General features: G+C 45.2%; 1 protein-coding gene across 1 annotated transcript in view; it reads right to left on the bottom strand.

Annotated features, from left to right (window-relative positions):
- The window catches only part of LOC130127346 (integrin beta-3-like), a 36694-nt gene that overhangs the window by 5252 nt on the left and 5625 nt on the right, over positions 1-25817 (bottom strand). The window contains exons 5-13 of the mRNA XM_056296959.1: positions 21366-21528; positions 20864-21025; positions 20570-20665; positions 13047-13136; positions 11889-12023; positions 9156-9597; positions 4101-4323; positions 3215-3315; positions 2277-2396 (exon numbers count right to left, since the gene is read on the bottom strand). Coding sequence (XP_056152934.1) covers positions 2277-2396; positions 3215-3315; positions 4101-4323; positions 9156-9597; positions 11889-12023; positions 13047-13136; positions 20570-20665; positions 20864-21025; positions 21366-21528 — 1532 coding nt within the window. The remainder of the gene's footprint in view (positions 1-2276; positions 2397-3214; positions 3316-4100; positions 4324-9155; positions 9598-11888; positions 12024-13046; positions 13137-20569; positions 20666-20863; positions 21026-21365; positions 21529-25817) is intronic.

Here is a 25817-nt window from a genome sequence, read left to right as displayed (position 1 = left end):
CCCATGTTATCCATTTGCCCCAAAGCTGTTGTTGATTATTCAGTCAAGTTTGTGTGTATTTAAGTTTGGCTGTTTAGTTTCGTAGTTGTCGGAGCGTTGCAGGTCTGTACCATGGTCTCGTCATGTGTGTTCCTGATACCCTGGTGTTTCCTACCGGTAACCTTTCTGTTTCATCCATTGCCGCGTCTGCATTTGGGTCCTCAATTCCTGCCCCCGCCGCGACAGTAACTGGAGAGGTTTTAAACCATAAAAAGTTTTATTTGTGGATCAAGGTACTGAAAGCAATACATTTCACCAGATTAATCTCATTGCAGGACAAGCGAAGCTGGCCACCTATGAGCACGAAGACTTGAGCAAGTGGCGATTGTGTTCAAGTCTCTAGTTGAAGTCAGACTTGGGGTGGATTTTGAATTTCACAGAGCCACAGCAGACAGTCAGATAAGGTGTGTCAAAGAGGCCATCTGCTCTGTAGGGGGCCTCATCTCTGATATGTTCAGGAGCTATACTTCCTACGCTTTTACATATTGCCAGATAAGGACTTATATTCACATTGTTAGATTTATTTTTGGCACGTGTGTGGTGTATTTAACAAGCTTCTGCCCATTTGTCTGAGTCAGTTCTCCCAGCCGCATGACATGTGCACCACTGTACACACACACACACACGTAGAGGGCTCATTCTTGGTAAGTAGAGTGTGTGTGTGTGTGTGTGTGTGTGTGTGTGTGTGTGTGTGTGTGTGTGTGTGTGTGTGTGTGTGTGTGTGTGTGGGGACATGTGTGCACATGCATGTTCGCGTGGCTTTAGTGGGGCGCTGAGTAACCTAATGGGGCGGCGGTGAACTTTAATGGCCTACATCAAAGCTCCACTAGTCTGCTTCCTCCTTCCATCCATCAGTCTTCTTATTGTGTGCGCCTCTCCAGCCGTCACTTTTTTCTGATCATTTCTTTCAGCTAGTCGATTGATCCTTTTTTTACCGCAACTGCCACTAGTAAGTATATTGTTCAGCTTAATAAATGCTTGATTCATGGCAACAGAATATGACATGAAAAATGAAATGACATGAGGATATGTATGCGGGTATACGTCCAGATAGCAGAAAGGAAAATTAATAACCCAAAGCGTTGACAAACACATGGGTCATACATGTCCATAGCTGTAGATTTCATTCAGGGGGTATGAGTGAATTTGTTTTATACTGCAAATAACGTCTAACCTGTCTGGTTGCAATAAATTTGAAACGGTCGTTGCATGACCCCTTCTCCTCTTCACTTTCTCTTATTCCCTTGACACTGTCTCAATGTTGTTTATCCCACTTTCTAATGCTTACTTGGACACCTCTCACCATCCTGCTCTCCACCTCTGTCCTTTCTTCTCGGCGATTGTGTGGTGTCAGCGAGTTCCTCCAGGAGCAGGGCAGGCTGTTTATGACCCTCTTTTACGCGGCGGGGCGCCTTGTGTTCAAGGCATGTTTGGTGTACTTCCCTGCTATCCAGTCGTGCCTAAATTAAACACACGCATCCATTAAAGGCAGGCCCAGGGACAGACTTTCTCTGCGGGCACTGTTGGTCATTAAAGGCTCTTTTACCACCCCGCACCCTTTCACACTGCCGCTTAACAAGCAGATGAAGGGCGCGCAGCAAAGAGGCGCAAAATGGAAGGCAAGAACGTGAGTGTGAGCATGGATGCACACCCAGAGATGATGCAACACGCTGCATTTTCATTTGAGTAAATATGTCTACTAATGGTGCTCAGTGTCTTATTATCCCTCCTGTATCAGCAATTGTTCAGAGTTATCTGTCATAGAACCGTCCTCCATTTTTCTCTTATGGTGTGCAGTGCCTGGCGCAGTGCCTAGCGCTGTCGCCTCACAGCTAGAAGGTCCTGGGTTCGAGCCTCAGGGTTGTCCAACCTTGGGGGTCATCCCAGGTCATCCTCTGTGTGGAGTTTGCATGTTCTCCCCGTGACTGCGATGGGTTTTCTCCGGGTGCTCCGGTTTCCTCCACCGTCAAAAAGACATCCATGTTAGGGTTAATACCCCTGTCTGTGCCCCTGACCGAGGCATGACAAGGTGAACTGGAGTTGGTCCCCTGGCGCTGCGTGGCAAAAGCCCACTGCTCCTAGCCACACAGCTAGGATGGGTTAAATGCAGACAAGAATTTCCCCACGGGAATCAATAAATTATCTCAAAATAAAAATAAATAAATTACGACCTTTCAATAGACATCCTTTCATACCTGGTGACTACTTCTGGTAAGCTCTGAGTGTATCTTTCTTACCTGGCTCTTTGACGACGAACAAGATGGACTTGCCACTGGCATCTTCATAGTACTGAAAACGCTCCACGCAGTCATTTTCATCCTTATAAGTACAATTTACAGCGTTCGTGTCATGCAGCTCTGGATAGCAGATGGAGAGAAAATGGTGCCTCATCACTTTGTGGTCAAGCTAACCTTGGAAATAACAATGGCTGTCTGAAATATCATGACTAAGATTGCCCACTGGCAGACCACCTTCTAAACTCAACTTAGGATAACCAGAAGTATAATACATAGATACAGAAATGGGCCATAGAGACATACAAACCCAAAGTCACATTGTATTTTTGCAGTAGATGGTCAACACAGCAAATTTTGTCAAATTTAAAGCTAATATTTGTGATTAAGGACAGGTAATTACCATTACCATGCAGAATTTTTAAAAAAAATTTTTTTATGTTGGCCAAAACTAGACCCCCCCCCTTTTCTCCCCAATTGTATCCAGCCAATTACCCCACTCTTTTGAGCCGTCCCGGTCACTGCTCCACCCCCTCTGCCGATCCGGGGAGGGCTGCAGACTACCACATGCCTCCTCCGATACATGTGGAGTCGTCAGCTGCTTCTTTTCACCTGACAGTGAGGAGTTTCACCAGGGGGATGTAGCGCATGAAACGATCACGCTACCCCCACCCCCCCCAGTTCCCCCTCCCCCTGAACAGACGCCCCGACTGACCAGAGGAGGCGCTAGTGCAGCGACCAGGACACAAACCCACATCTGGCTTCCCACCCGCAGACACAGCCAATCATGTCTGTAGGGACGCCCGACCAAGCCGGAGGCAACACGAGGGATTCGAATCAGGATCCCCATGTTGGTAGGCAACGGAATAGACCTCCACGCCACCCGGACGCCCAGCCAAAAGTTCTAAAATGCTGTTTTAGTTAAAGGATGTGTGTCTCACCTATGTCGTCCACTAGTTCAATCTCATCCCTGCAGATTCGAGTGCACGTGTTGTCCTCAAACAGCTTGCCCCTCTTGAAGTGCTTACATTCCACGCACTCCCTGCCAGGAACACCAGCCAGAGTGAGACACACACACACGCACACATCTGAATGCTGACTTTACTGGAATTTTCTGACTATGACAACAGCAATAGTCACAAAGTTAAAGCACACAATCATAAAAAGACACCTAGCAGCACTCTTTCTTCTACCATGTGTGCGCTGAATGAACATGCCTCCTTTAGTGTATGTGTATGTACTGCGTTTGGCATAGCATGTTTTCGGGGTTCATGTGTAGTTGTGTGCATACTTCCATGCTTCCATTAAACGGGAGCAATCACAATTTTCAACATATCTAAATAGCATATGTATTGTAGGGTAACTCTCCATTAGCAACCATAATACTTAGCGGTCTTCTGTGTATCTTTGCCAAAATTTTGCTGAAAATTGTTCGCCATTGATGTCACTGGACAGCAATTGGTGAATGTGAAAACTATGCCCCAAGTTTATTATTATTGTTATTATTATTGTTATTGTTATTATTAATTCCAAGTCTGCCACTACCTTCGGTGGGCTACATTTAAATAGGCTGCATTGTATAAAGGAAATGCAAATAACAACACAATATATAGCTGTACTAGCAAATGCCACTGAATGCCATATAAAAGTGGTGATTCATCTTGTCCCCTGGTGACTACAGCAGATACTTTTCCACACAATTGCAGCAGTATTTCAGCAGCATGCCAAAGACTGCTCAGTGGAGTGTTACCCCACAGCATATGGAGAGGTAATGTTGAAAATCGCAGTGGTTTCCCCTCTAAATCCTTCCCTTGTGCCCAGACTCACTTCTTCATGGTGCAGGCATCTGGGCAAGTGGGGCATTTGTCACATGTGGCCCCGTAGGCACCGGGTTGGGTGCACTCGCATGCACCACACACACACTGACCCCGCCCACTGCACAGCAAGCCCAGGCTGGACATACAGGTGTCAGTACGCCTGGAGCAATTACAGTTCTCACCCTGCCAGTCCGGCCCACACTGGCAGAACCCACAGTCACACGTCCCATGGCCTGAGAGGGAAAGCGGGGGGTTATGTCATCAATGCAATTGTTCAACAGATATCATTTAAAAAAAAATTATATTATATGTCATTTAGATATATAGGCATGCAGGCACATGTATACACATACACACACACACACACACACACACATACAAGGTACACAACAGAGATGTAAACACATTCACTAGATCTCATGTGTTTGTTATTCTACTTCTCATGCTTCATACTGAAGAAAATTTCCTATACACACAGCATATTAACACACATTATGGATAAATAATCATTCATCAAAGCATGTGTGCGGTGTAATGAGGAGAAAACAAGATAATAAACAGCAGCGGTTGAGGATGGGTTGACAGAGAAGGAAAAGGAAAAGGAAGAGGAGGGGGGAGAAGATTAAAATGGAAGCAAGGGGGCACAGGAGGAGTACTGAGGATTGAGGAGGAGGAGAAAATGGAGATGGGGGAGTATAATAGTGGTTGAGATGATGCTACGCCACAACCTTTTGCCAACACAGGCTTTTAGTTAACAGAATTTTGGCCAAAAACCAAACATGAGGTGGTTGTTACCATGAGGGCTGTGGAGAAAACAAGCATTACTCAAGTACCAATGCATTAAAGTGTCCCGTCATTTTGATAACGTATGTCGTAAACCCTGCATTACATAAGTGGTTTCACTACAAGCACTCCGCAGATAACGTGTCAATGCTAACTCCAAAAGAAACAAGTTTCACAAGTGATGTTTATCAATATCACATCAAGCACTGATCTCCCACTGAATCATTCTGACGTCTCACATACAACATGAAATTCTTGGCATCCGAGCCCAGACACGGGAAAGGAGAAGTGGTAAGCCACGTTTCTCCAGCTAAATGGGATCTGGGACTAATTCTATTGTTCGCTAGTGGTGTCGGAAAGGCTTTTTTTAGTTTTTTTTTTTAAGTCTGTATGATTCAATTTGAGTGAGTGTGTGTGTGTGTGTGTGTCAGTAAGGCAGTGACAATGCGGTACACACAGTCTGTATTGTGGCATATCACCACAAAGCATTGCCCAGATAAACAATGAGACAGGAAGTTTCTTGGAGCTGACCGACTGGATAACGGATTATTCATTAACAAATGCCCAGGACCACAGCACCACTAGTTTGTAATTAGACCATTCCATCGGGGGAACAAGAATGGTCCTCTCCCTGGAGACACACACACACACACACACACACACACACACACACACACACACACATATGCACAGAAACACGCAAAAACAGTGGCATGTACCATACATGCAGATGTGTACGCACACAGAACATTTCCAGCACTCTCCCCTTTGGTCCTTTCTTAACAAATGTGTGTTTATTTTTAGCCCTATCGTACCACACTAGCCAATGACTAAGCAGAAAGGCATTTTCATGATAATCTATGGGCTTTTGGGAATACAGCAAAACAGCAAAAAGTCTGTGAAAACAGAAGAGGGGCGTTAAGCACGCAAGGCTGCCTGAGAGCTGATGAAGTAATGAAATGTGAGTCAGGCAAACATTTAGTGCCTCGGCCGAAAAACAATTAACGGTGCTCAACTCTGGCGTTCAATGAGCCATCTTAGAGATTCCTGCATTTTACATAAAGGTAACTTAAAGAGAACTGTATATTGTCAAGACGTTTAGACTGCGTGACATAAAGAACGATGGAAGCATGTTGCCATTTGGCTGCAGGACCCCTTTTTTATTGGCTGCTTGTAAAGTGATAAAGTGCCCTTTTGCCCTCATTCTATATTTGTGCTTCTTGTCTTTCTAAATTTTCATTTTCATCCTTCTATCAAAGTGAGTCACGAAATAACTGGGGAGGAAACTCTTAATATCTCCCTTTAGGAGACATCATCCACCTTAATAAACCTTAAAACAAGAAGATAATGCTTATGGAAAAAGATGCGATCAGGGAGATAAGGTACCCGTCGGGAAGAGCTGGACTCACACTGGTCAGAAGTTGATCTGGTCCACAGTCCATTATGGACCGTTACAGGCCGAGACAAGACAACGGCACTGTCTATGTTCTTTGTTTTGATCAATTCATACTGTAGGTGGATGTGTAAACGTGGGCTTTTTTTTCTCCCCCTCCCCCCGTCTTTTCTCCCTAATTGTATCCGGCCAATTACCCCACTCTTCCGAGCCATTCCGGTCGCTGCTCCACCCCCTCTGGTGATCCGGGGAGGGCTGCAGACTAACACACGCTTCCTCCGATATACGTGGCGTCGCCAGCCGCTTCTTTTCACCTGACAGTGAGAAGTTTCACCAGGGGATGTAGCGCGTGGGAGGATCACGCTATTCCCCCTCCCCCCTGAACAGATGCCCTGACCGACCAGAGGAGGCGCTAATGCAGCGACCACGACACATATCCACACCCGGCTTCCCACCCGCAGACACAGCTAATTGTGTCTGCAGGGACGCTCGACCAAGCCGGTGGCAACACAGGGATTCGAACCGACGAGCCCCGTGTTGGTAAGCAACGGAATAGACTGTTACACTACCCGGACGGCTAAATGTGGGATTTCTCACTGATTATCTATATGCAGTACACAATTTTATGGTTTGGAATTAACTGCAGATTTCAATAACAGCAGGTCGCATATGGCCAAATTCACATAAATAACATGGCTTGCATGCCCGGTCTCTAGCTGACGACTCGGCCGAAGTGAAGATATGTTATTTTTTCTAGCTGTGTTGTGACACACTTGTGCTGCTAGACTGACAAGATGACATACTGTCTCCATACAAACACCTACCAGTTAAGAGATCCCATCCATCTTGTACCTCCAACCTCACAACTACCAGGAACTCCTACGATCTACTCGTGTCTGTAAAGCAGCTTTGTGGGTTATTTTAGTTTGGTTTATTCATTTGGCAAATAAGATAAAAACTAATTGCGGCTGACATCAAATTGTGGAAGTAAAGTTAAAAAGAAACAGCCAAAATTGTACTAAAACCAGATCATGTCAGTTAGAATAGTATAATATGACTGCATGGCTTATGTATTATTCTTTCGATGCTTCAGTGGCACTGTTTATCCCAAGTTACCTCAGGAGACATCTTCTGCATCACGCCTACAGTTTGTCAACCGCAACAGTTTGATTTCAACGAAACCCCGAGTGAATCACCCAAATTGAAAGCAAAGCCCCAGGTGAGACAGCAAGTTGATGTCTGTGCTGAAGTTTTCTTTTTTTTTCGGGGGACGGGGGGTTTCTCCCTTTATCTACCCAATTGTATCCGGCCAATTACCCGACTCTTCCGAGCTGTTCCGGTTGCTGCTCCACTCTCTCTGCTGATCCAGGGAGGCCTGCAGACTACCACATGCCTCCTCCGATACATGTGGAGTTACCAGCCGCTTCTTTTCACTTGACAGTGAGGGGTTTCACCAGGGGGACGTAGCACATGGGAGGATCATCTCCCCAGTTCCCCTCCCCCCCAAACAGGCACCCTGACCGACCAGAGGAGGCGCTAGTGCAGCGACCAGGACACATACCCACATCCGGCTTCCCACGTACAGACACGGCCAATTGTGTCAGTAGGGAACAACATGGGGACTCGAACCGGCGAGCCCCGGTAGGCAATGGAATAGACCACCATGCCACCCGGATGCCCCTGTACTGGAGTTTTCTATGCGCATGAATTTGATTGAACAACTTGATCTGCAAGCTGCAATAACCAGGCAAAGTTATATGAACTGAGCCTAGAAATACCCTGACACCAACCACCCTCCCACACCCCAACCAGACATCCCACACACACACTCATGCACGCAAGCACACACACACACACACACACACACACACACACACACACACACACACACACACACACACACACACACACACACACACACACACACACACACTCACACTCACATCGCACTGTGTTTGTTTTGATTAGAGCCCATGTCCTGGGCAGAGGGAAAAGTTGTTATTCTATGCAATTCTTCCCAGATGAGGTGGGTGGTAAGTCAATGAGGTTGCAAAGGGTACTGCCAATCCCTGGCAAGCGAGAGTTCATAAGTCCGCTAAAAAACACAAAGAAAGAAAGATGTAGTGCATGTCTAATGTAAAAGCAAGTCGTTAACTCCTTTCCGCTGTCTTCATCCCTTCATGGCAGCGCGAGCACCGGCGCGCTATCAGGACTATACACATACTCAGTATCTTTTGTCATGTGTGAGGTCTTTGTAACATCATTTGTGAAACATGTGTACATGATTCAAGCCAAATTCCTCACACTTTGCCATTAAAGGCTGCTCTCTGTTTGGGGGCGTCTGGGTAGCATAGCGATCTATTCCGTTGCCTACCAACACGGGGATCACCGGTTCGAATCCCCGTGTTACCTCCGGCTTGGTCAGGCATCCCTACAGACACAGGTGGGAAGCCGGATGAGGGTATGTGTCCTGGTCGCTGCACCAGCACCTCCTCTGGTTGGTCGGGGGCGCCTGTTCGGGGGGGAGGGGGAACTGGGAGGAATAGCGTGATCCTCCCACACGCTACATTCCCCTGGTGAAACTCCTCATTGTCAGGTGAAAAGAAGTGGCTGGCGACTCCACATGTATCGGAGGAGGCATGTGGTAGTCTGCAGCCGTACCCAGATCGGCAGAGGGGGTGGAGCAGCAACCGGGACGGCTCAGAGAGTGGAGTAATTGGCAAAGTGCAATTTGGGGGGGAAATGGGGAAACCCCTCCCCCCCAAAAAATGGCTGCTCTTGGTTTAAGATGAACATTGGAAGAGATTCATAGTTGTCACAGCCATTCAAAAAAATACACATTACAAACAATTAATGGGCAGTTTGTCAAAAGCCTTGACAGTTTCTTACCTGAGCACAGCTCCCCCTTGTAGCGTAGACAATTAAAGTCGTCACACTCGCACAGCTTGCCCCAGACCTTGCCAAAGTCACTGCTGTGGCATACACATTGGCCACACACACAGTCTCCACGGCCACTACAAATCGATTGGATGCCTCCAGAACCAGCGGGGGCACTACAGCGATCCTGGTCTGCCGGACTGTAGTCACCCTCAGCGCACTCGCAGCGCGGCCCGAGGCGGCCAGGGTGGCAGAGGCAGATGCCGCACTCGTAGGTGCCATTGCCGTGGTTGCATTTGGGACTGTCGGGCTGAGCTGCTTTCTGGCACCTGCAGTCACACTCGAAGGTGACGGTGATTGACAGTGAGTCCTTGAAACCCACAGGTTTGATGATGAAGGTTTTCTTCTTCTGCTTGGGACAACCACGGGCGCGAGCCTCCACACTGAAAGAGACCTGGTTGGAAGAAGGAGGAGTTAGATATTATTTGGAGGTCAAGGTTTGTGCAAAAAAAAAAAAAGGCTTCTTCATTTTTAACAAATCAAATAGCAGGCTAGAGGGAAGAATGGTTTTGGTTCAAAGATATTCTGAAATTCTGAAGTCCCTTCTCTGACTATTTTGTATGAACAATGAAAGATATAGCTATATTTTACCCATTATTCACCCAAAATTCCCATTATTCACTGATGTGTGTGTGTGTGTGTGTGTGTTTGTCTGTGGAGACAGTGGCACAATGATCATGCAACTGGTAAGACTGACTAAGACAAATGGGAACGCACACACACACGCACACACTTCTATCCACCCTGTAAAGAGCACTTAACGGAAGCAGCAACATGTGAGCCCCTTCAGCCAAGTCCCAACAGTTCTGTAATCACTGTGGGCTGCCTTTGCAGGGAAACAGCTCAGAGACCTTACGCAGACAAATGCCTCCATATGCATCTGGTCAAAGTAATTGTTCATTCAACGCTGCATCCAAAACTGGTAAATGTCCAAAAGTGGGCAGTTAGAGCAAGAACATCTGGGGAGACTACCATATATGGAGAGAAATCAGGGGAGTTGAGGCAAGCAGAAAGAAAAGTCTGAAGGCCAGAAAAGTGTCACCTGGAGAGAGGAAAGAAAAGGAGAAGCAGGGAACAGAGGGGAGAGAACGAAAAGATGCAAAAGAAAAATGTGATGAGATCAATGGAAGCTGACATCATTTGCTCTGTTTGGGAAGAGGTGATGGAGGAGGAAGGGAGGACAGATGATGCATTACGGTCTTGTAACATCTATCAAACCTAGCTCTGCTCACGTTCACTGTTAGCTGATATTTCACTGAAGAAAAAAAACGACAGTGATTTATTCACACTTAAGCAAATATTCAATTTCTGTTCTTTTATGGATTAAACAAATTTACTTCACTATGCATGCAATCATGATTTAGTCTCGGTGTTCTCATTGCTAAATATGTTTGAGGAATAAAATTATGTAACATTTCTTAATTATTTGTGAAACAAGACAGAAAAAGCGAGTTTAGCGAGATCTGCAGTTTGATGGCGAGGACTCACTGAACTCTGTCAATCACATGAGAAGTGGGAGGTAGCGAGCCACATAGCTGGAGCTGGCCAACTGTGATTTACCTCTGATGCTAATCTACACAACTGCCTACACAGACTGCCAGTCCCGTCTCCCTGCGCTATCTGCTGTTGCCACAGCTCGGTAAAGGACATGCTGTGTTACGCTAGCACGCGGTATCTGTCTGATCCACATTTTTCTTCCCCTCATCTTCTGAGGGGCGACACAGCGAAAGGGGAAACTCCAAAGGGGAAACAAGTGCAGACAGGAACAAGCTCAGAAAAGCAAAGGGAACAAAAAGGAGGACAAAAGCATCATCCTGTAAAAGAGGCAGTAGTAGCTTTAAGATTAAAAAGACTAGCAAATGAAGAGGAGGTGGGTGGTGTCAATCCATGTGTCGATTAGGATATTTGGGTCGATGCTGAAATTTTGATTTTTGATTGTGATTTTGGTATACTTTATTAACCCCCGTGGGGAAAATTCTCTGCATTTAACCCATCCTAGCTGTGTAGCTAGGAGCAGTGGGCAGCCGCCATGCAGTACCCGGGGACCAACTCCAGTTCGTCTTGCCATGCCTCGGTCAGGGGCACAGACAGGAGTATTAACCCTAAGTCCTAACATACATGTCTTTTTGATAGTGGGGGAAGCCGCAGCAACCGGAGAAAACCCACCACAGACACGGGGAGAACATGCAAACTCCACAGAGGATGAGCTGGGATTACCCCCAAAGTTGGACAACCCCGGGGTTCGAAACCAGGACCTTCTTGTTGTGAGGTGACAGCACTAACCACTGGGCCACCGTGCCACCCAAATTTAACCAGTAAGCGCTGACACGCTCAAATTAGTCTTAATAACACAAGGGGTAAGGGAGAGAAATAGAGTAAAACAATCAAGTATGAGGGTCGGTGTATTAATATTAGTGAACAGGGATGCACTGCAACCAGGTTCCCTCAATTGATTGCTTTGGGTGTTTGGATATTAAATACTGTGATATAAGTCCATTTTGATCTGACCACCTATGTGTGGAGAGGGGCAAATCTTAGCATCCATGAAGCATCACAATTTTAACCTAGCAGTCTGATATTTGGTACCAGTACTGATATCTGGTAGCAGTTAGTCTTTCGCTTTAGCAATCCTCCACTATATATGAATGCTTCAACTCTCATAGTAATCCGTGTGAGAGGACTGACCGTGTCGCCTATCTTCAGTCCGGAGCAGGATTTGAGGCCTGGGATGAGCTCCCCGTTCAGACAGGTGGCGTTGAAGGACAAGGACAGCTCCTCTGGAACCCCCAGCAGCTCCAACTCCACCTTGGAGCGGATTTTCTGGCCACACCACCGAGGAAAGCAATGGGGAACACACACACACACACACACACACACAGTTGAGTGTACAGCTGTAGCTGCTGTGGTCTGTCTGTTCTCATAGTACCCAAGTCAAGACCCATATCATAAAGGTTAAAGGTCATGTCATATCCCAGATGCCATCGGGACAGGCCAAGTCAAGTAAAGTCATGGGTCGAGAGCAAGTTTTCTGAGTGAAAGTTGAAAATCGAGTATGCTAGCTACTCTCTTGGAAAAATTTAACTGTAAATAAAACTTAATAGTGAAGTGAAATATACGTATATCTTTTTATACTTGTCATTTCACACATCATAGTAAAGTCTCCATTATTAAGAGCTCAGCTTTCAGTCAGGTCAGAGTTTTTCACCTCTGTACCAGTTTCTAAATGTAGTGCGATTTTGGCCAGGAAAGACATTAGAAACTCCTTGGGCACAACCGGCTGCCATCTGGGTGTTTTACAATTTTACAGATAAGGAAATTAACAAAATCGATTTTCAGTTTTCAATGCAAGAGATGTTTCCAACTTCTACAGCACAAGAATAATCAAAGTAGAACTCAAGCAGAGCTAAGTAAGAGGCAATCTGTTGTAGACACTTTTGCTTTTGTGTCATGGTTGACATCCCTTCAGCTTCTTCAGACTTTGTGTAGCATGTGTAAATGAATCAGACACTGTCGGCCTGTGGAAACAAACATGCTGATAGTCATACACAGTCTAGCCTTGTGTACACACAAGGCTAGATTGTGTATGTGTATGTGTGTGTGTGTGTGTGCATAGTTACATTTATACTATATACTTCCATGTTTATTCACGTTTCAAGTTTATTTGTGATATACAAAAAGTAAGTTTACACTTAAAATGCAAGAATGTGTGTATCAGTGTGTATGTGTTTGTCTGTTTATGTTTGAGTATCTGAGTGCGTGTGTATCCACATTTATGTGGACACTAAGATTCACTCAAGTATGTGTGTGTGAATGTATGTATGTGTGTCTACATGTCAAACTCACAGCATAGGCCTTGAGGATGAGCTGAATAACATTCCCGGAGTCATTGGACAGCGTTCCTACAGTGGTGCCTGGGATCAGCTCACTGTAGTTCTATAACACAGAAAGACAGACAGATCATAAAACACTAAAGTCACACTTTGAAGCGGTGGTCTTCTACAATGTGTCACAGGGAGCCATTTCATTCAACCTAATTGCAACACCAGCTGATGTTCCTGACTGGGGAATGTGAAGGACAGTACTGTCGGGCCTTAAGGTGTTATCAGCCTGACAATAAAACACTAGAAGGTGCCCAACTGATAACCCTGAAGATGGCGGCCTGCGTTAACACATTCACCAAACTGACTTATGGCAGGTTTAGAGAGTTAAGTCAGTTTTGCTGCTTGTTGTTAAATGGCTCAGTAGATTTGTGGTAGCCTAATGTCCTCTACAGTAAGGACTGAGAGATTAGTGCAATCTGTACAGAAATGGGTTGGTGGTCTGAACTGGACTTCTGCATGAATCCTCACTCTGAAATACAGCAACTGGACTATTATTAAGTACTATTTCTCCCTCTCTGCTGAGGATGATTTAGTTACAGGTAGGAAAATCAGCTGCTGTAACGGGTGACTGAGTTAATATCCCACATACATGATGGTTTTGTTTTTTTATCCCCCCCCCTTTTCTCCCCAATTGCACTTAGCCAATTACCTCACTCTTCCGAGCCATCCTGATCTCTGCTCCACCCCCTCTGCCGATCCGGGGAGGGCTGCAGACTACCACATGCCTCCTCTGATACATGTGGAGTCGCCAGCTGCTTCTTTTCATCTGACAGTAAGGAATTTCGCTAGGGGGACGTAGCGCGTGGGAGGATCACTCTATTCCCCCCAGTTCCCCCTCCCACCCGAACAGACACCCCAACCAACCAGAGGAGGTGCTAGTGCAGCAACCAGGACACATACCCACATCCGGCTTCCCACCTGCAGACACGGCCAATTGTGTCTGTAGGGACGCCCAACAAAGCTGGAGGTAACAAGGGGATTCAAACTGGCGATCCCAGTGTTGGTAGGCAATGGAATAGACCACTACGCTACCCGGACATTCACATGATGATTATTGATGGCATGTGTTTAAAGAATGTCATTTCAGAGTCCAAACGCACAGGGATGGGCAACATGATCCAGAAAGGGCCAGTGTGGGTTCAGATCTTTGTTCCAACCAAGCAGTTACACACCTGGTTCTATCAGTCAAACAATAGTCTTTGCTAAGGACCTTGACTTGTAGACTCAGGCGTGTAATTGCTTGGCCGGAACAAAGACCCGAACCCACACAGGCCCTTTCTGGATCATGTTGCCCATCCCTGGATCCATTCACTATGGCAAATAAACGTGAATGAAATACCACATTTTGATAATCAATTAAGATTATGTTTTCAGTGATATGAGTGGAAACACCATAGGAATATTTGCATTCCCATGTATCCTCAAATGGGAGCTTGAGGGAGGTGCGTTGGTATTCATATCAATTTCACTTATCATGTGTATCATTAAACAGAATTGTCTACATTGCAGCTTTTGCCTCATTTACAATTACGCAGCGTTTAATTTAACTTTCTCTTAGGGTATTAAACCAGGGTAAGAGCCTCCATAGAAAAACTGCTTGAGGGTTGCATGAGAATGATGTGAGGGAGCAAAGGAAGGAACTTCACAATGGTTTTCAATGGTTATCAAGTAAACAGGTGAGTCATCGACGTCTAGTTGAATCTGGCCCGCAACAGCTTATGCTGCGTTCCAGACAACTCGGAAATTGAGGCTTTCCAACCTCGTACTAGCAAAAGTACAATGGAATGCTACTCAAAGTCAGTTTCCACTTGTAAACTCGGGGCAAATCCATCTACCCCGACTTCATGGAGAAGCAGTTGTCTGATGTCACACAACAAAGGTAGCACCAATGGAGGCACACAATGTTACTAGTAAAACATCAACTAAGGCAACATAAAGTATATTTGCCAGTATTTAATACAATAATGCATCCTATCATATAGTAAAACTTGTTCTGCATGTAAATTGATGTCAAAATATGTCAACAATGTTATTAAGTAGCCGGTTATGGTGAACAATCTCTGAAAGTTATCTCTACACAACAGTTATTCCTTCGTTTCATTTATATATGCAAGGAGGCTGCACTGCTGACAATCTTATTGTTTATACACTTGCCAATAAAAACACCAGTATATCATGATCAGCCATGTTTTTTGTTTACATTTGCTGTCGTGCACCTGGAACACTTGGAGGTTGGAAATTGGAAATTCCAACTAGGAAATTCCAACCTCGGACTTTGAGAGGAACGCAACACCGTGATGATCGGACAGCTGCTCAGGTTCACAGCTGGGAGCCAAGAAGACGTTCAAGCAAGCCAGCCACACGCCAACTAACCTGACATGAACCAAGCCGAGGTACGTGACCAGGACAGCAATCAATCACGGATTAACTAATTAATGAATCGGGGTGTTTGTAATATTTGTTGTGAATAAATGGTCTGTAAATTACAGGGTAAATTTAAACTAGCTTAAACTATGTAAACAGCTAGCTAGTTTATGTTAGCTGTCTAACGTTAAGTGCATGGCAGAGAAAAGAATGAAAGCAACGCTAAACAATGACATTCGGTTATTTTTGGTGGCACAGCTAGTTCTATGCCTACCTCACTCTATTGTGGATGCAGAATGAGTCTTTCCAACAAATGGCCTGAATAAAACAAAGCGTACAAACAGACTTGCACTAGATGGGATGCTGTCATCCATTATGTGCATAAAAGGTAATCATATTGTACCATGCTGCGACAAATACGAACCGCCGGTAGAAATGATAATCAAGTCCAAGTGTGCTGCTTATAGTACTTGTACTGGGCCAAAATAGGCCCCTTTGTGTGTGTGGGTGTTTTCATGTTATATTTTTGGTTCTTGCTACCATTCTGATTCTCTTCTCCCTGTAAGCCCTTTTTAAAGCCTTTTTAACTTGTGAGCATTTAATAAAACGTTGTCGTTTTGATATTGGAACTAACACATCTTTGCACATTTCTCTCAATAAACGTGTCCAGATGAACTGATTCAACTTTTGTGATTTCCTACCTGGATTATTGAGCATGCATAAAGTAGAGATGCACCGAAATGAAAATTCTTGGCCGAAACCGAAAACCAAAAATGAGGAAACCAAGGCCGAAAACCGAAACACCGAAAGAAATTATTATGTCAATTATTAGAACCATTGCATTTATGGCTATGACTGTGTACTAACCTCACTAAAATCAAGGCATTGCAATTCAAAGAATAAATCAATTACAAAAGTATGAAAATATTCATTTAGCACTGACATTACAACAATGCACAACATAAATTAAAATTCAAAACAAAATGTTTAACTTGACCCCACTCACGTATACATTAAATAATAATGTACAGGCCTATAACTGACTGGCCTGCTGAAAGATTGTAAAATTAAATATGTTCTCTCATAAAAACACAAAGTGCATTTAAGTCAAGTGCCTTTTAAATTTTTCTCTGTAGGACTACAACAAAGTGCATTGCCACTGACTATGGCATGCACTTTAGATCGGTCGATATGCCAGGTGTCGAACATATTGGCGAATGCAGCAGAAATGGCTGCTGCTGTATGTGACCCTCTAAACTCTTGTGAATGGAGCAGAATCTTTTGCAGCTTGAAATCTGTATCGATCCACTGTGCGGTTAGACTGAGCATACTGGTGAGGCTGACGTCTGAGCTCCATATGTCGGTGCTGAAACTGATAGCTGTAATATCTGATGCTATAAGCTCATGGACATGAGTTGCAACAACATTAAACAGCTCAGGTAAACACACGTCTGAGAAATGCCGTCTGCTTGGCATGGCATAACGGGGCTCAATGTGATCAATCAGCCTACGAAATCCCACATCTTCTATGACAGAGAACGGCTGATCATCTAAGGCAATAAACTCCATAATTTTTTGTGTTATGCCCTTTGCCTTAGCACCATCACTGGAAAACTTTCTTGCCTTTTCAAATAAATCCGCTACAGACGGAGTGGGCGTACTCGGATTGACTTTTCTTTTCTGCGCCGCATTCTTCTCATATTCAGAATGGCAATCGGGATGTTTGGATTTCAGGTGATAAATTAAACCCGACGTGGAGAAACTCTTTGCAGACACACCCCCTCTTGAAATTTCAGCATTGCATGTTTTGCAAATCGCTATCCGTGGGTCTTTCTCCGAGATATTGAAATACGTCCACACCGCAGACATGTTGGCTCTTATCCAGATGACCGTGTGCTGGCTGCGCTTTTTGCTTGCGTCATCACAATTCTGTTTCGGCCGTGTTGTTTCGGTGATTTAGGTCTTTCGGCCGAAAACCGAAAATGCACTTTTGGGCCATTTTCGGCCTAAAATTTTCGGTGGCCGAATTTTCGGTGCATCCCTAGCATAAAGACAACATGTCTTTGACTTTCATTAGTGAACGAACCTGTGTGCCCTTACTTGGGTTAGTGTATGTCTAATATTGTAAGAATTGTGAGTGGAAGTCCCTGGGTGGTGTAGTCAGGCCATATCCTTAAATCTTAGACCTAAACTCCCGCTCCCGCCTCATGTGTAAGCTGCATACTTTTTTAAACCCTGATGGTGAATTAAGTCCAAATATGTGCATGTGATTAAGTGCGCGTGATTAAGCCCACGGCATCAAAATCTCTCTCCAGCCAGGTATCCAAAGTTTGCAACGCTGCTATAGCAGGTGGGTCTGCCGGATTACCCTTTGCCATCCACAAAACATCTCCAGACTACACCCTGCAAGTCTGTCAATGCTTTGGTCACATTAATGACTACTGCAATGCAATCCTGGCAGACATCCCCACCAAACTTATTCACCGACTTCAACCCATCCAGAAGTCTGCAGCATGGATTATTCACACGTTCAAAGTCCACTGAACATGTCACTCCCCTGGTGATTCAGTTACACCAGCTTCCTGTGACTTGCCCTCCCTCTCACTCCCTGCGGGTTGCATCAGGACGTCTACAGGCACTACCAGCCACCAACCTCACCTCACTGGGTGCCAGGGCTTTCTCCTGTGCTGCACCCAAACCCTGGAACTCCACTCCCCATCACATCCGCTTACTGGACTCCATTACACTGCTCTTAAAACCCACCTTTTTATTGTCACTTACTCGCTTTAACTGATTCAACTGCATCATGTTTTATTCTACAATATCGATTTTAACTTATTTTTGAGCTATGCTCTGTTGCTTATTGAATGTTTTATTGTTACTGATGTTTCATTACTGCGTCATTGTTTATTGTATCTTATTATTGGTCGTATATGATGTAAGGTGACCTTGAGTGTCATGAAAGGCGCCATAAAATAAAATGTATTATTATTATAATGTTTTGGTTTGGAGACAAAGAATTAGTTTATCTGGACAATGTGGAAATCTGTGAACAATTAACTCTCTCTGCTAATATATGTTTATTTATATAATGTGTGTGTGTGTGTGTGTGTGTGTGTGTGTGTGTGTGTGTGTGTGTGTGTGTGTGTGTGTGTCTTTATGCATGTTCAATAATCCAGGTAAGAAAATTAAAGAAAGTTGAATCAGTTCACCTGGATACGTTTATTAACAGATATGTTTCATCACTCATATAAGTGACATCTTCAGTCTAAACTGACTGCAGGTGTCTCCACCCCTTATAAACAACACAGTTGCATAATGACCGAAACCAACAACCAGTTTTATATAATGGGCATGACCATTAACTAGAGTTTCAATGGTAATGTGTACTATTCACAGAAGATTTGGGAATAGTGGCAATCACAACATTGTAAGATGGCGGCAGATGTACTCTTAGGCTCCCTCACCGACACAGCGGCCCAGGAAGGGGAGAAATCCTACAGTAAACAGGCCCTGGTTAGGTGTGGTTATCTTACCTGGGCATTTGTCAAAGCCAGGAAGACGCCCAAACAGTGCACCAGCCGACAGAAGAGAGGAGAAGGACAACAGCTGTCTTAAGTTTAAACCAGTGGTGATTCTGCATGTGGCGGGAGTGTCTCAACAGTTGAGACACGTATTTTCTAAACAACGCATCTCAGTTGCTTTCAAACCCCAAAACACGCTGCGCCAGAAATTGGTCCACCCCAAGGATCGGGTCTGCCAATCCCACGGCACACAGTAAAATAGTGTACGCTGTTAAGTGCCTGGAGGATTGCCGTGACTTGTACATTGGGGAAACTAAACATGCTGGCCAAGAGGATGACACAACATAAGAAAGCTAACACGTCAGGCCAGGATTCTGCAGTCTACACCCATCTACAGCCCAGTGGCCACTCTTTCAAGGATGAGGATGTGCACATCTTTGATAGAGAGGAACACTGATCTGAACGGGAAGTCAAAGAGGCCATTTATGTGAAGAGGGAACGACCATCCCTGAACCAAGGGGGGCATAAGCATACATCTGTTGCCATCTTACAATGCTGTGATCACAAACATTCCCCAATCCTCTGTGAATAGTACAAATGGCCATTGAAACTCTAGTTAATGGTCACACCCATATTTGCATATGAAACTGATCGTTGGTTTCGGTCGTTATGCCATTCTATTGTTTATAAGAGTGGGGATACCTGCAGTCAGCTGAGACTGAAGAGGTCACTTAGATGAGTGATGAGACATTTCTCCCAATAAACGTATCCAGATAAACTGATTCAACTTTCTTTGGTGTATGTGTGTGTGTGTTTCAGCTGGCAGAGCAGAGGTTGTGTGCCAATGAGAAGGAAGTATCACTTAAAGCCTTCAGGCTTTGTCTGCAAAGGAAACATTTGAAGCTGGGCATGCGGTCACGTTTTTGAGTTTTGATTATCTCATTTGTACATTGGAAGACTCCTCTCTCCCTATTTCCTTTAATTCCCTGAACCCTGTCACATCTCTCAGGCTGGTATTTTAAAGGTTTTTTTTTCTTCTTCTAGTACCCAGTGTCTCATACTTGGGAGAGACTGTGTTTCTATCCTGACAGGATGTGCTTAAATAGACTCCAATATCCTGTGTCCAGGGCAAGGCTATTTAAGATCTGGGATGTTTTTTTGGGGTTTTTTTTTTTTTTTTTTTTTTAGAAATGCTTTAACTCCAGTTTTTATTCCATCAGTTTAAATTCAAGTTTTAGTGTTAGGATGACAACACACACTAATGAACCATTGTGATCCAGAGTAGTTGTATGTTTCAAATTAGGTCCTGTTAAAAGAATATTGTACTCACAATAACCCAGATAAGCGCCACCCTTATTTCGGAAAAAACAAAACAGGTTTATAGTTCCAGTTAAATTTGAGTTTTTTTTCCACAGCCTTCGCTTTTTATTTTTTCTTCCCTTCTTCCCTGTTGTTTTCCTTATGCACTATCTTAGTCTTAGTTTAATGTCACCTGGGATGATTTTACATGGCCAAATGTTTAACAAGCTGGTGTATTACAGTTGGAAGATAGAAATCGACCTGGTGTGATGGTCGGGTGACTATCCGTGTTTCTGACCTGGTACAGAGGGACCACCGGGTTGGTGACAGCAAAGATGAGGTTGATGTTGTTCTCCGACATCTTCTCTGTAATGAGGGCTAAAGATGGGTAGTCCTGTGAGAAAACCGCAGGTGTTGAGATTAACAAGTGAGCAAGCACATGTGTACACACACCCACACACACACACACAAAACATAAATTTTCCAACCCGTGCCAAGTTGCATATTAAAACTAAAGTCTGCCACTCTCTCTGTTTCAGTCATACTCTCTTAGACTATGCATGTTAGCACACAGACAAACACACATACTGACCATGGTGGTGGACATGCTGTACATATTGTCAGAGTTGAGGTGGCACTGCCCATCGTTGGGCTGCACGATACCAGCCAGGCGGCCATCCAGAGCCACGTGGGTCTTTGCGTCCGACGTGAAGATTAAGAGGTGGGAAGCACCTGGACGCCAGCCTATCTCATCCTGGAATCCATCAAAACACAAGAACAGGGAGAGGAAGGACATCATGGACTGACGTTACTTTCACTATCAATTGATTTCATTGCATTCAAGGGAAGAAGCATTTTTACCTTTTTAGTTGCCAGTCGGTAGATTTTTTTCACTTGGAGCCTCCAAGCGCGTTGTCCTTTACTTCGACTCACTTTAGGATTTGCACTTAAATTTATCCAAACCCTTCTTTCAGTGTGTGTGTGTGCGCGTGTGTATGAGTTAGAGAATGAGCCAGAGAAAGACAGAGAGCATGCACACTGCATGCTTGTGTGTGTATGTGTGTGTGTGTGCGCGTGCAGTCTGTTTTTTGTACCTTGCAGACAGCAGCCTGGACGATGGCATCAAAGCCCCCCTCTGGGGCGTCCCGGTTCCTAGACACCATTTGCTTCTTCACCTCCTCAGTGAAGCGTCCCACTTCCTCCGTCAGAGACAAAACATGTTTGTAGCCAAACTGGGGCAGGCAGGTGTTGTTGATGCTGTCAGTCAAGCAGAGACCAGTCAGTGGATTAGCTGAAACTGGCGATCAGATGTGTTGTCCATCCGTCTATCTCATTTCCCTACACATAACTTATGTTCATCTATCTATATATATCTTACTCTCCTTAGAAACATAACATTAGAGGATAGCCAAAAAGCAACAACCAATACAGTTTTTTGTTCAGGTTGATCAACTTTCTTTTCAATTGTCAAACTCTCTGGCAAAGCCAAAAAAAGAAAAAAAAGAAATATCATTTTGGTTTGCATAATTTTCCTGTTGATATTGTTTGATTTTGTACTGTAGTTAATTTCACCAGCTGTAATTTTCATCACTTGATTGGAGTCAAGTAATCAAAAGCACAGATGCATCTGCACAAAGAGAATCTCAATCCATAATTCAACCATCCCTCTGTATGATGTGAGACGCCGGCTGTCATCGCCACAGTTTGGAAGTAATTTGGTGAATCAACAAACTGCACAGTCTTTTTTGATGTGGCCATTGTGTGGTTTTTTGTTTTTTTGTTTTTTGCAATACACGAGATTTTGCGAGAGCGGTTGAAACGTTTCTTGGATGTTTGAGGAGCAGGATGAGACCAGGGATGTCATTGACTCAGGAATCGGGAACATTTATTTGTCATTTCAATATCCTTTCCCCCAGCCCACAGCAGTGCAACACAAAGACAAAAACACATATCCAAAACCTACAAGAACACTATATCCAAACTATAATAAAGCTACAAAACTACAAAAACACATCCAACATATCCAAAAGAAAAAAAAAATTCACTGTCCAAGAGAGCAAATGCCAGCCCAGATGACTGTTGGAACCACCAATCTGAATGGGCCAGCAGTTAGCTTATGTAATATACTGGGATAACGCCTAACTTAATATACATTTACGGAGACCGAGACAACGATGTCGTGCAGTTCTTTAATCCATGTTCACTCAACAGCGCATGCCTACAACACAGCAGAGAACACACTCAGCACCCACAGAGGAAGCTCCAATACTGCTATCCCAACGCCAATACATTACACTCCTCCCCTTCAAATAAAAAACCTCCGATATAGACTCTTCAAAAGTGCAACGCACATGTTCACAGTCAACCAATTCAACAAGTACCATTTCAAACCATGTTTTTTTCTTAGCTAGTTAGCTCAAGGAACTTTTTTTTTCATTAGAATAATAACAACAAGGGAGAGGTAGACTATTCTACCCTTGTAGCCAAGTCCAAGGGGTTATTCTGCCCTTCCAGTAGACTCGGTCCCTAGACTACAATGTCAGTCTTTCAGGTTTAGTGCACAACTGTTAAGGGAATGGCGCACTGCAGGGCTGTTGGTTTTGACAGGCATAGGCTGACTGTCTCTTGGTTGAGCAAGGCTCTGCACAGCCAGTGCAGGGTTGTCTCTGGCAGGAGACCTTGGAGTGTGAGTAAGTTCAAGATTGGACTCACTGGTTCCCTGAGCCTTTAGAACTTTGCTGGACTCGGCTGACAGCTCGGTGTAGTCTGTTATTGGGTTTGGGATGTCACCCGAGTGTTGATACGCTGTTTCTTCTTTTGAGCACAGTAGATGGTCAATGTGAACGGAGCGCACTCTCAATCCATCGTGGATCAGGTACATGACAGGTCCCAGGCGCCTCACCACAGTTGCTCTTAACCGCTTTTCCTTTCCCTCTCAGAAGTTTCTCCCCCTCACTGAGTCACCTTGAGATAGGTTCCTCAGCTTTGATGCTGCTTGATCATGGTATGTCTTCGGTTTAAGTTTTTTTGTCCTCTACAGTTCTCGCAAGGCTTGGCTTAAGCAGACTGAATCTGGTTCTCAACTGACATTTCAGGAACAGCTCCGCAGGTGGGACTCCTGTCACAGTGTGTGGTGTACACCTGTACATCAGCAGGAAGTTGGAGAGACGGTGGTGTAGCGACGCTGTCATCTGCGTTTTCTCTTCACCCAGAACATGCTTCATCAGTGCTGCTTTGACTGTCTGAACCGATCCCTCTGCAGCACTGTTTGATGCAGGATGGTATGCTGGCACGAGTGTCTGCTTGGTTCCATTACTCCTCAGGAACTGCTCAAATTCACTGGAAGTGAACTGAGGTCCATTATCTGAAACTAGTTCTTCCGGTAGACCATGAAATGCGAAGATGTTGCGGAGGATGTCAATGGTCTTTGCTGAAGTTGTGGTTGTCCTGGGAACCACCTCCAACCATTTCAAATGGCTGTCGATGAGTACTAAAAAATACTGTCTGTCTTTTTCACATAAGTCAATGTGTATTCTCTGCCATACACGGGTTGGCCACTTCCAGCAGTGTAGTGGGGCTACTGCTTGGCAGTTTTCTTTCTGACTGGCAGGAACCGCAGTTTTGAGCTGTTCTCTCAATGTCTTGATCCATATTGGGCCACCACACATAGGATCTGGATAAAGCCTTCATGTGACATATGCCTGGGTGGCCTGTGTGTAGGTCGTTGAGTAGCCTTGCTCTGTGTGCTGAAGGAACAATGACCCTCATGCCCCATAGCATGCAACCTTGTTCTTCAGATAATTCTGTTCAACAGATGAAGAACGGTCTGAGAGTCTCACCTTCGACCTGATTTGGCCATCCATTCAGCATGAACTCCCTCACTTGGCTGAGCACTGGGTCTTTCCATGTGTTTTGGGCTATGTCGTTAGCATGCACAGGAAGGTCATCAACGAATGAGAAGTAGAAAATGTTGTTTTCTTCACCCACTTTGTCTTTGCCTGGTTGCGGCAGCCTGGAGAGTGCATCTGCGTTCGCATAGTCTGGTCATAGTCTTCGGTTTAGGGCCTCGCTCAGTACATCGTAGGTTTGTGTGCTAGGCCTCACCGAATTCTTCAGAAGTCGGTAGGCACCTGCTCCGATTACTGACCGGAATACACTGATCTTTTTTCCGCCATCCACACTGTTAGCGATCATCCACTGTTCCAGTCTTTCCAGGTAAGACTCAAAATCGTCCTTTCCCTCGTTGAACTCCACTAACGCGCTGATCTGAATTGTCGCCATCTTGCCAGCTTCCGTAGTCACGTAGCCGTAGGTTAGCTTGCTAGCTAGCGCTCGTTCGCATACCACTTTTTGTTAGCCGTTTCTTAACGTTACAAAGTTCTGGTCTGTGATCTACTTTCCGCAAAGTTGCATCTCATCCCATCCTCTTTATATACTGGGATAACGCCTAACTACATTTACAGAGACCGCGACAACGGTGTATGTCGTGCAGTTCTTCAATCCACTCAACGGCGCATGCCTACATCATCACCGGCGGTCACTCGGGGTCGAGTATGACTGTCCTCCTTCTTGGTCCTTGTGGGTCTTCAGGTGGGCGAAGAGGCCGATCCTGGAGCCACATATTTTGGTGCAGTGTGGGCAGGGGTGGGCGTTGGTAGTCGTGGGATTGGTTTGGGCCTTTTTGGTGGAAACTCCCTCCTTTCTGACTCTGCGCTTGTCTTCTGCAGCATGTCGGAGATCATTATTATATAGTGCAGTTCCTACCCGGACAAGTTTTCTCCAGATCGCCCTGTTGGTTGCTGTGACCTCCCAGGTCTTAGGGTCTATGTGGCATTTTTTTTGACGTTCGCTTGGACGTTATCCTTACACCTTTTCTTTTGACCTCCAGGGGCACGTTGTCCTGTGAGAAGCTGGGAGTATAGGACTTGTTTTGGAAGGCGAGAGTCAGACATACAGATGACATGGCCAGTCCAGTGGGAATGTTAGCCTCCTCCAGGACGCTGGTTTTGGTGCGTCTATCTTCCCAGGTGATCTTGAGGATTTTTCGGAGGCACCTCAGATGATGTGCCTCTAGTGCCTTCAGGTGCCTGCTGTGTGTGGGGGAAAAAAGCCTGCCCCACTTCCTTGTCTTGTCAGACCGTCCTCGGCGTTTCCTCTTTGTGCAGGGCCGTGGTCACTGAGCCCACCGGAAGCAGCAGACCAGGCTCCCCCAGCCGATCCAACGCCAGCTCTCCCAGCCAGACACTGACACACCTCCCTACACTCCACACAACGACACCAAAAACACAGTCAACGCCAGGCGAGGCCACTGCCAGACCGCCCTCTGTGTTATCGGAACTGCTGGTCTGCATGGGTTAGCAGTTAGCTTAGCCTGCCCCACTTCCGTGTCCTGTCAGACCACCCTCGGTGTTTCCTGTTTGGGCACAGCTCCGGGCAGGTTCATGGTCCCCAGGCCCACAGGACGCAGCAGACCAAGCTTCCCCAGCCAATCCAGCGCCAGCTCTCCCAGCCATCAGACAAAGACAAAAACCCAGACGCGAACAAAG

The sequence above is a fragment of the Lampris incognitus genome, chromosome 17, assembly GCF_029633865.1.
Source record: "Lampris incognitus isolate fLamInc1 chromosome 17, fLamInc1.hap2, whole genome shotgun sequence".
NCBI classification, from domain to species: domain Eukaryota; kingdom Metazoa; phylum Chordata; class Actinopteri; order Lampriformes; family Lampridae; genus Lampris; species Lampris incognitus.
The sequence above is the reverse complement of the archived record's forward strand: the minus strand, read 5'-3'. Positions and strand labels throughout refer to the sequence as shown.